We start from the raw sequence: 12,016 nt of genomic DNA, 5'->3' as shown, positions 1-12,016 counted from the left end.
ATAAAACTTTTTGTTCTTTTTATTAACAGAATGTGCCCTGGGTAAATATGGTTCTGACTGCCACTTAAACTGCTCCTGTCAGAACAATGGATCTTGTGACAGGTTTACTGGTTGCTGCCAATGTCCAGAAGGTTACTATGGGCACTCTTGTGAGCACAGTAAGTAGACAATCCTCTCAGAGAAAGAAGGCCTCAACTTTGCATCAGGGGTTCGTGTTAGTGGATCCTAATGCAAGCGCCTGAGTAGTTCTATAGTCCAGCAATAAAATTATGTATGTACCCAGAGCAGTCATGTACACTTTCTGATGTTTCAATTAAAAATTGTCTCTCTTTGCGGCCCTGATTCGGCAAGCTACTTAAGAATGTGCATAATTTCAAGCACATAATCTCATTGAAGTCAATGGGACTACTCACAACTTTAAAACCACACATATGCTCAAGTATCTTGCAGAATGAGTGGGGCCCATGTAATAATTATTATTGTTAACTCTCTTCTTGCAGATATAGCAGGAAACTCTCAGACTTACAGGATGGTGTATTCTTTTTCTGCATATACTTTTGTCCCGTTGCCAAAATAACATTTGTAACCTTTCATTTCCCAGCCTGCCCTGCTGGATTTTATGGTCTAAACTGTATTCACTCTTGTGACTGTAAAAATGGAGCTACTTGCAATCCAGTGACTGGACAGTGCATTTGTCCTGAAGGCTATGAAGGTGTCCAGTGTGAAAAAGGTGTGTGTAAACTTTTTTATGTAATTTGGGCCTGGCACCATATGTATTCTGTCTTCTTACTTCTGTATTTTTCAAAGAAGACTTTATTTATTTTTGGACACTATGGAATCTTATTATTAACAATTTCACTGTTAATTGTTCTATCAAAAACATCTGGATCAATGACCTTGTCCACAATCACACCATACTTGTCATGCCCTAACATTCGTCTTTTTGAAAGGATGTTTCCCAAAGGAAAAGTTATGACATTCTATCAGATATTCAGATCATTAAAAAGCAAATGAAATGTAGCTATTTCCATACTGCATTCACATCTAGTCCATTATTCTCTCTCCAATAGTGGGCAGTAACATCTGCTTCAGAGGAAGGCACAAGAAAACCTGCAGGAGACAGTTACGGAATAATCTGTCCATAGGAAAAAATTCTTTGTGACCCTTATTAGAGCTTGGATTATGCCCTGAAACTCTAAACTCTTGGGTTGTTTACTCAGATCTCTGGATATTCTCGTGTCCTATATAAATGTCTAATCCTGTTCTGAATAATGCTGAGCACTTGGTCTCATTGATTAGATGAGTTCCACAGGTTACTTTCATAAAACAAATTGCTTCTATACAGTTTTAAGTTTGCCACTAACATTTCAAATAAGAGTATCAACTAGATTAAGTGAGTATTCTTACCTCTCATGTTGAAAGTTACATAATATTTCTCTGCTGGTTGTTTGATTAAAAATCAAATGAAGTACCTAACTGCAACAGTGCTGGGGCATGTTACAAATACCTGCAATAGGTTGAATTAGATTTAGCCTGCATAAAAAGAAAGCATGCAAGTATTAAGGCTCTTCCATCTGTAAGTCTTTCATTAAAGTGTGGCAATTCACACTAGATTCACTTTAGAGCTCATGAGTTCTAGGAGATATGCGGGAAAGATTCTACCGAAATAACATGTTTCTTGCTATTGGCGTGTACAGCACATAAAGAAGTGTTCTTTTTGTTAGGCTGTAATGTTGGAAGATTTGGAGACAAATGTCAGCATCAGTGTGACTGTGAAGGAGTAGCCTCATGTGAACCTGTAACTGGAAGATGCCTTTGCCCACCTGGCAGGACTGGAGATAGATGCACCATTGGTAAGATCATTAAACACCCTTCAAGGGCTGGTTTACACAAGACTTTTGTACCTATACATGGGCTTAGAAACTTATCAGTACAACCCGCTTGTGTGGGTGCAGTTATGCAGGATTGCTATCAGGATGGCTCATTCCCTGTGGGAATAAGCTATGCCAATATAAGAACCTTTTTAAGGAGGTGGCACCACTTTTAACTATATCAGTTTCTAAACCAATATAGTTATAGTGGTAGAAAAACTGTATGTGGACCATCCCTAAAATGTTATTCTCCTGTATTTTACAACAACACACTACCAATGGATACATTCAGAAACTCACAAACAGCAACTGTGCAGAGTAAGGGAGGACTCTTGCAGGGGGCTGTAAACTGGACTTTGGAGATATTTCTGCTTGCTTTTGCACTCAGACTTGTGGGCAGAGCTTGGCAAACCAAGGCCAAAGCTGTGTCAAGGATCTATGATTCCACCCCCATGTGGAAACATTGACCATTGTCCCCAGAGAACAATAACACAGGAGCTATAGCAGCTACTGCCGGCTCTGGGCTACAGAAGTTGTCTTAGGGTATGTCTACACTGCAATTAAAAACCCACAGCTGGCCCTTGGGAGCTGACGGGGGCTAAGGAGCTCTAAATGTTCAGGCTTGGGCTGGAGCCAGGGCTTTAGTACCCTGTGCGGTGGAAGGGTCCCAGAGCTTGGGCTTCAGCCTGAGCTTCAACATCTATACCACAATTAAATAACCCATTAGCCTGAGCCCCATGAGCCCAAGTCAGCTGGCAGGGGCCAGCCACAGGTGTCTAATTACAGTGTAGACATACTCTTACAGGTCCTGATCCAAGTAAACTCCCCAGCACACAGCAGGCCCTGGACTGTGTACTAGGTAACTGATTTGCTCAGAAAGGTAGAATTCTGCCCTATGTATCAAGATTATAAAAGTGGGGGAGAAAATTCTAGTTTTTTCTTTGCAACAGCTGAGTCCTAATGAAATTGTGGTAGTTGTGACAGAGTGTGGATGGCAGCTAAAATCCTCATGCCAGATTCTGATCTCAGTCACACTGGCAGAAATCCAGAGTAACTGTACTGAAGTAAATGGAATTAAACTTGAGCGCGGAATCAGGTCCCTATTATAAAAGGTAAAAAATACTAAAGTAAACATGCTGAGTCACTACTAATATTTTAAGATCTCAGTTGGAGAATACCAGAACCACTTTTCAAGGGTCCTTTTGTTCTGGGAAATAGCATGAAACAGTTAAAAACGGAGCACATTATCAATGAAAACGAGAGGTTAAATAATTGCTGGAAACTTACAAGTTGGTGCAACCCAAAAGCTAAAAAAGAAAATGACTTGCTTCCCCTGCTGCACTGTCCTGTGGTCAAAAATCAATCTCCAGACCCTGTGGTCTGAATGGAGAGTTGAACCACACAATACAGTGAGTAAGGCTGCATGAATCCAAAGATCTTGCCAGTGACTTTAGGCAGAAATGAAACGCAAGGGGGAAGCTTAGCGTTGAAAATGTGAGCAAAGTTTCTGCTTCTTTCAAAGAAAGGGAGGGATTTTTATTTTCTTAAACCTGCTAGTCACAACCCCCATCCATGAAAAGCAGTTATGGAGCAGGTTTTATTTGCGTTTTTATTTTCAATTAGGCTCCGTTCATCTGTGATATAACTGTGAGCAGCTGTGACTATGCAGCAGCTATAAAGATAAAAGGCCTGATTTTAATTTGAACTCTGGTAAGGCACCCATTAAACAGCCAAAATGTTAATTAAAAAAAAAGAGAGAATATAACAAGCTTTTATGGGACCTCTTTTTTCTGGTAAATTAGCATTGCAGACTTTCAAACAGATGTCTTAAATACACTTTGTTGTTATCATGAAAATGTGGTATTACATAAATAAAAATCAGGTCCAGAGGTGTTCAGGAGACCCTGTCTCATAACATTTCCTAATTGAAAAAACCAAGCTTCTGAGACCAAGGGAAGAATTCCCCCACACGTGGGTTAGTAGCTGAAACGGCAATTGGAAACATTTTTATTTACATACTGGTTGGTGCAGTGAAAGGGAAAAGATTCTTTATATTTACAATGAGTTCTTTGGGGGGGAAGAGCTGTTATTTACAATGTATTTAGCACCCTGCCTTCCCAGCCTGCTGCTACGTTTTCCTCCAGGCATGTATCCTAAGTGCATAAACAACTTTGAAAAGTTGTGATGAAAACGAGGCACAAAACCTATTTACTCATCTCTTGCAGTGGAGATAGATGATCATGAAAAAGCATAATGATGTTTTACTAGCCTGGTGAATAGAATAGGTAAATAGAATTTTGCACGATGGGCATAAAACCTACAGCACCCCCAGCACTTCTAGTTCCAGCACTCTTGTCTCCCTGTAGTATTCAGCCTGTCACAGGATACTCACAGAATTACCAGCTTTGCTGTCCCCCAGAGAGCAGTGTAGGCAAAGCTAGGCTGGTACAACTCAGGCCCTTTATAACATCACAGCACTGAGATATAGTTATAGTGAAAACAGTCATAAATTTATTACCAGAAATAAAGATTTCAGAGATACTGAGTAGGGATAATAGAAACAGAAATGGTTACATATAAAATAAAAAGTATAGCACACTTCTTAGAGTCTAAAGTTATCTTTAACAGGCTAAAATCCCTAGTCTAAAGCACTTTCTAACCTAAAATGACTCCCCACATTACCAACCAAAATGGTTGAGATCCACCTTTCATGGATGCAAAACGCACAGTTCTTTTTCGCTGCCTCAGTGATGGATAACAAGATGTCCTTTTGCTTTTCCTTATATTTCCCAAAACTCATTGTTTTGTCCCCCCGGTTGCCTTCACGTGTTGGTGTTGTCTCCATATCCAAAACAGGCTTCCATTGTGTTGTCTTCAGTGCTTAATCTACATAAGAACCTCAGCAAACAGGTGAATATACATCTCTTTGCCTGGCAAAACCTGTTTGTCAATCCAGCCTAGGGCACAGAATCTAAAATATATTTTTAGTACATAAGTACAACTCCTTAAATATCATCTGTACTTCTTGCAATGATTATGAGACTCAGTAGGACATAAGCTTTTTATTAGGCACCTCACATGACCCTTTTTGGATAAATACTATGAAAGCAGTGTGGAGGTGTAGTGAGTTTGTTGGGCCTGATAGAAGTTGCTGTTACAGAACAGTGAACCCTTTGCCAGTTGGCATTGAGAGGTTCTTAGGGTCATAAAGGGTGATATGAAATAATTTTCAGATTGACTCTGCTTGTCTTGGTTTATGTGAAGATTACATAGTGCCATGCATAAAGAGCCAAGAATTGCACTGGGTAATTGTGGAAGCCAGTAAGAATCTATAAAATGACAATAGCCTGCTTGAAGAAATCCGCAACTCCCTTTCAGTGGGTTAGTTCAGGGGGTATAAGTTTGTCACCATCCATTCTCATACCTGCTACAGTTCTCATATTGGGAACTTCTTTAAGACTTTTTGACCATGAATTGGCTGTACCAGTGAGGCAGGACCAGTTAGTGGATGACAAACACAGGCTTCAAGGCTTTCCAAAATGTGTGTTTTTTCTTATTGTTTAGCAAGTCTGGGTCTCTAATTGTTTTCATGGTACTAACAGAGGGAGTATGCTAGATGAGCAGTGGAGGTGTGTACCAAGGTCCAAGGCAATTAATCATACAGGATAATAAGTCAGTTCTCTTCCTTTCTTTGTTTTATACAGATGAGTATTTACCTTAGGCAAAAGAGAGGTCAGCTTTTTAACACAACAAAAACCTTCAGCCATTTGGAATGGGCAAATAACGATAGTCAGTGATATTTTCTGTTCCAGAGCTGACCCCAACAAAGTTTTACCACGTCACACCCAGATCACAAATGGAGAATGACATTTCAATTCTCAGTTGAGCCATTCAGAGTTTTTTCCAGTGAAAAAGCCAGGAATTTTCATGATCTCTCAGGGAGAAAAATCCCCAGTTTCAAACTGTGTGAGACATTTTCCCCTGAAACTCTGATATTGGCTCAAAGTTAATCTGCCCTGTTTTCTATGTGTTTTCTACACCATTCCCCATCTTCTACCAAGGTCGGGGCCTATGTCTTATACTGAACTTCTCTAATGAATTGTGACACATGGTTCTAATGGTTCCTGAGAAGAAGTCTTGTTCTCCTCTCCTTACCCATATCCTCCCCCCTCCTCTTTTCTGCTTCTACCTTTCCTTTCAGACCCTCTTCTCTACTCAAAGTGCTTAGCTGAGTCAGAGACACTAAGCGGTTTTAAATCTGTGCAGTAAACATTTGTTGAAATGTTTTGCCCTTCCAGAATGCAGGTCAGACCAGTATGGCCCCAGCTGCTCTCTGAGATGCCAGTGTGCCAACAAATCCAAGTGTCATCCTCACAATGGGAGCTGCATGTGTCCTGCCAAGTGGATGGGGCCAACCTGTGAAGAAGGTAACACAGGAAAGAGATGGTAGCTCTTCTAAACAGAAAATTTCAAAGAGTGTCTGCTTATCTTGGGAAAGGATGCAGTTGAAAGGCCAGATTTGTCACTATTTGGGTTCCACGGGATTGTGCCAGTGGAATGTGGGCTCTGAGCCCCTGGCAGCAGAAAGTCCACTTGGAGGGGGTTGGAATGTTTAAGCTGCCCATGTTAGCCACTCTGCTAGAGGGCCTGAAGCTAGCTGTTGCAGCCATCAAAGTGGATAGGAACATTCCAGGAGGAGGTGAGGATTGACCAGCTGGGAGATGAACTTATTCAGCATGTCTGAGGGGGGGGGTCCTACTGAAGTCCCAGATGCAACTTAAAGCTAGTTTCCCTCAACAAAGACAAAGGCCTGAATGCCTACCGCACGTAATACTGTAAATGCCTCCCAATGCACAGCTGTACCTCTTTTGCCCCCTTCCCCCACCCCCAGGGGGGCATGCCTAAAATTTGTTAAACTCGCAGCCTCAGGAAGGTAAAGAAGGAAGTTAATGATCAATGTATATCTCCCATACACTCGAAGTTCAACGATATACCTACCTATTGTTAATTACGAGATACCAAGCTGAAATGCTATTGATGGCCAGATGGGTAGGTGAGACCTTGGAAAATAGAGATCCTCTCTGCTTTGTGAGGGTATTAAAAACCCCATGACACTCTTTCCTAGGGTCCTTAGTTTAAATTACCCATGTCATCTGTGATATGTAGTGCTGACAGTTCATTAATGTTACCATACAATTCTGCATTTAGTTTGGGAAACACTTTAGGATCCATCGGTATGAAAGATCTAAATGCAAGTGGCCTTTGCCGTTATTATTGAGGCCATTCTCTCTGCCTATAACCTAGGAAACAAGCATCACCTAGTCCTCTGCTTGCTGATGGAGGCTGGATTATCAAAATGTTTATTGTATAACCTATATTAAATCTCATACAGTTGCATTATATGGCCCCAAAACTATTTCTATTTAATTCTCTAGGAGGCCCTCCAAAACTTCCTTCTTATGAAGAACAAACTCAGGAATGAGGGAATGCTTTTTCAAGATCTCTACAACAGTAATGCTTGGACTAATAAATGAATTGTTTTATAGGCACAGACAATATTTAAACTTGGGTACAAGAACTGCTTGAATTCAGTTTGAACTGTGTTGAAATATTCACACTTTTTCATGGAAGACAACAGTGGCCAATAAGTAGTTTGGATCCCTTTTTAAAACTTCTAACCTGTTTCATTTATTTATTCTTAACCTCCTACTTCTCAATTAATCCACTCTGGACATTCTTTCAGATTCCTGTTGTCACGTATTGTTTGAATTACATGTGGGGGAAAATATTTTTAGCAAAACTGATATTTCAAGACTATCATGATAAAAAATGTAATATACACATTTACAATAAGCCACATTAAATACCAGTGGCTTTCTAAATCCAGCTGACAATGAGACTGGTGATAATACCTATTTGAACTCCAAGGGCTCAAGCTTAGATCTGGTTTATGTAAAAGAGTCTAGCTACCAGAGGACAGAATGGAATCTGTATGGGTTTTCTTCATGTAGATTCAGTTTTGCTGGTTTGTCAAAGTCAAACCATTCAGTGGCTCGCAAAGAAACATCCCCTTTTCATTTCAGAAGAAAGGTATATCTTTTGAGGATGCTGTGGGAAGCAGGCAAAGATGTCTGATTATTGGTGATTTTAAGATAAATTATATCTCCTTTGTAAACAAGACATTGTACTGTGCTTGTACTACCCAGTTTGGTGAAGTTAGACGTTAAATTCTGAGAATTTAAAATGGTTCTGACTTTGTTCAATGTTATCTGTTGGTCACTTTGTAAAGCAAAGTGATCATGGTTACTGAAAATATAGTTAATACTATTTTTGTCCATTTTACAGGTTATCCTTTTAATATAGGACTGAGTAACTGTAAAGATATAATGTTCTGCATTTTTAGTGTACCCTCATGGGATGAAAGATTTAATGGCACCAATTTGTACCATTGTTCTGATCGGTTAGAAGTTATAAGCCTGTTCATAGCAACTCTCAGTCTGACTGGGTGAAAAGTGGAACTTACTCAAAAGCGGCATGGAATTTAGCGAAAGGTTGTATGGTGTTGCCACTTAAGCTCTCTTTCACACATCATGACACACTAATGGCGACACTGCAGGAAAAGGCCCTGGTTTTCCTTTTAAAAGGTTCATCGTTGCAATTGTGGTAGTCTCTGATTTCTGCAGTCAGACACTGTCCAGATAAAGCATCCCAAGCTTCAGCTGAGGTCTTGAACGATTCATTAGCTGCCCAGTCAGTAGCAGGCCACTGTTGCTTACCTGGGACTTGAACTCCAGCTGTGATCTATTGAGAGCGATTAGAGGTTTGGTTGGCATTTGTTAAGCATAATGAAAGTATGACTATTGTTGTCCATGACTACGCTGTTATTGAAAGTAATTCCAAACATTCCTGTGACAATAACAGAATTAATTAACCAACAGTGCTTTGAGCCAGAAAGACACAGGGCCTAATTTTGATCTCACACCAGTTCTACTTAGTAACAAAATGGACATGAGTGGAGTTATTCCCAGTTTACATTGATGTAAATGAGGGCAGAAGCAGCGATGGCCTGGAGTTACCCAGAAACAAACAACTCTCAGTAGGCCTAGACCAGCTGCTGCTGTCATTTTAAGTCTCCTTTTTAAAGACACACTGCCCTGATTCTCACCTTACAGTAGTGTAATTCAGGAGTAACTCCATTGAAGTGAATGGGGTTTATACCAGGCTCAAACTGTGAGAGAGGAGACGCCAATGCCTTGTTTTTAACTGCAAGAGAGATATGCAATACAAGGCAAAAGTGAATGCCCAAAAAAACATAGATATTGCAAGTGATGCATTATGCTCAGGACTTTTCACTTAGGGACAATACCCACAGTCTTTGGACAAATGTATGGTTTGTTTACTCAGCAACTGATGCACAAAGAACCAACTTTGGCGTATGCTATTTTGTAGTGGTACACAATGTTTACTGTTTTTCATAATACGTGTATTTAACTGTAATAAGAGCTGCTTACCAAAGAACCCTTTAAGAAGCCATATTTATAAGCAGAACCTGTGTTTTCAAAGGACTGTTCTATTTTTCTTACCATACCCCTCTCTATTTTAGTGTATTCTTGTTTACATTTTCCACAGTACTTTAACTGAGCACTGTAAATATGTACTGGAAATGGAATTAATAATTTTGTCTGTACTGTTTTTTAAAACAATTACCCAAGTAAGACATAAGGCACATTGTCAAGAAAACAATAGGAATAATATAGGTTATTTCCCACCGAATTAGAGGCCCAGCTAGAACTGGTCAGGAATATTTTGAAAAACATTTTTCATCAGAAGAGGCTAGTTCCTCAGAACCAAAACTGTTTGCATAAATGGGGTCAGTTTTGACAAATTTTGTCTATGCAAACATTTTTTAAAAGAAAATTTTGAAATGGTCAAAACAGGATCTTTTGATATTTTTCTGGTTGAAAAGACTTTTTGTTTTGAAATGTAAGTTAATTTATGGAAACAAAGAATTTTGAAACACTTTGACATTCAGAATGGAATATTTTGATTGACCTGTGCAAAAAAAAAATTGGATTTTCAATTAGCAGAAATCTTTGAGGATGACTTTTTGTTCCAATTTGGATCAGGGAAATGTTTTTGAAATCTCAAATGATTACAGGATGGGAAAATCATTTTCTGCCCAGGGCTAGGCCCAAGATCTGTTATCATTAGTTATGTATTTTCCTAACTGATTGAAAACTTACTTGGAATATTGTGAACAATTTGTGGGTGCTGCTTCTTACCGTTGGCGAACAACATTTACCAAAGAGGGAATTATGTGCCTACAGAATGTTGTCAAATAAACTACATGCGCTTTTTTGTCCTGGGAAAGGTGTTAAATAGTTTTCTGTTACACTCATTTTGTTAAACTGTGGCAAATGAGTTCTATTTGTTACTAAAACAATGTCATACATTTTAATTGATCATTTATTCTGTTTAGTAAAATACCAGTATAAACTGCTAGGATGACAGTTAGCATTGAAATGTGTTGGCAATGACACCTGTCAGGAATGGTCTGGATTATACTTAGTCCTGCCATGAGTGCAGGGGGACTGGACTAGATGACCTCTCAAGGTCCCTTCCTGTCCTATGATTTAGTGTATTTTAAATTCATCTGTATCTTCAGCTTGGTGCACTCTCCTTGGCAACCTATTTCCCATGTCACTGCAGTCACTTATAGTGGAATTTCTAGACATTCGTGGACTTTGTATTCTGAATATAACAAGCATGTTATATGAATACACAGGTCACTACTGCTCTTTTACATTGGTGTAAATCTGAATCAACTCCAGACTTACAAGCAGCTAAATGGGTAGACTATGACCTGATGAAGCCAGCAGAATTCTACTCAATGTGAGTTTGAGCAAGCAGAGCAGCATGTTTTAGGTTAGATTTCTATAATTATAATAGTATCCTCATAGGGAAACCATCAGGATTTTGAAAATTCCCTGCTCCTCACTGCCAAAACTTACTGTTCTACTTTTATCCTTTTTATGTTTAAGAACCATAGCTATTAAAGTTTGCCCAGATTTCTTATTAACCCTATTATTTTGATTGGCTGCAGGTTTCTGTTTGCCTAAGTAATAACCAGCACAGTATCAGAAATTGCCAACAGGACAAACATGGAAATTATGGACACATTTTGGAAGCATCACTGATTATTATTGCTGGTTTACCCATGCCAAAAAAAATCATGTTTATTTCAGAATTTATTCTTTTACCAGGGAGAAGGGAACAGAGTCCTAGGAATAGCTCTTTACTCCTCGGGGCATTCTGCGCCAAAAAATAAAAATTCTATGCATAATATTTTAAAATTCGGAAAAATTCTGCACATTTTCTTTGTCAAATAAATGTGGAGGCTCCAGCATGGCATTGGGGAGCGCAGGCCACTGGCTGCACAGAGGTGGGAGATCACTGTGCAGCTCCCACCCGGGACACAGACTCAGCAGTGAGGCTGCACCCAACTCTGACTCAGCACAAGGACTGGGCCTGCCCCAGAAACACTCCAGGGCCCTGCCCCTCCATGCCAGGTGCCCCAGGTGTGGGCAGGCAGACAATGGCAAGGCAGGATCCAAGTGTGGAGGGCCTTAGTGTGGGAGATCCAGGTGTGGGTTGAGAGGGTTCTGTGTGGAGCAATCTGGGTGCAAGCGGCTCAGTGGGGGATCTGGGTGTGGGGGGGATCTGGATGCAAGGGACTTGTTGGGGGGTTCTGGGTGCAACGGTAATGGGACTCTGTAGGAGGGTCCAGGTGAAGGTGGTTGGGGCTCAGCAAGGAGGGGCTATGGGGGGGGGGGGGGGATAGAGCTCGGCAAGGGGGTCTAGGTGTGGGGGACTCAGTGGGAGGGAGTCCAGATGCTGGGGTAGTGAGGCTCAGTGGGGTGGGGATCCAGGTGCAGTTGGTTGGGGCTGAGTAGGGTGGGGATCCAGGTGCGGGTGACTCATCGGGATGGTGCAGGTGCAGGGGCAGGGGTGCTTATCAGGGAGGGTTCTGGGTGCAGGTCATGGGGTGTAAGGCTCAGCGGGAGGGTCTGAGTATGAGAGAGTCTGGATGCACAGGGGTTGCGCGGATAGGGGAGCAGCTCCCTGTACAGTGATCCCTCCCCCTG

General features: G+C 40.7%; 1 protein-coding gene across 1 annotated transcript in view; it reads left to right on the top strand.

Annotated features, from left to right (window-relative positions):
- The window catches only part of LOC102947212 (multiple epidermal growth factor-like domains protein 6), a 284,176-nt gene extending 272,890 nt beyond the window's left edge, over nt 1–11,286 (top strand). Inside the window, exons 34-38 of the mRNA XM_043522132.1 lie at nt 30–158; nt 602–730; nt 1,725–1,853; nt 6,170–6,298; nt 7,307–11,286. Coding sequence (XP_043378067.1) covers nt 30–158; nt 602–730; nt 1,725–1,853; nt 6,170–6,298; nt 7,307–7,353 — 563 coding nt within the window. The 3' untranslated portion in view covers nt 7,354–11,286. The remainder of the gene's footprint in view (nt 1–29; nt 159–601; nt 731–1,724; nt 1,854–6,169; nt 6,299–7,306) is intronic.
- The last annotated feature ends 730 nt before the right edge of the window (nt 11,287–12,016 follow it).

The sequence above is a fragment of the Chelonia mydas genome, chromosome 9, assembly GCF_015237465.2.
Source record: "Chelonia mydas isolate rCheMyd1 chromosome 9, rCheMyd1.pri.v2, whole genome shotgun sequence".
Taxonomy (NCBI): Eukaryota; Metazoa; Chordata; order Testudines; family Cheloniidae; genus Chelonia; species Chelonia mydas.
This window is presented reverse-complemented; position numbering and strand designations above follow the sequence as displayed.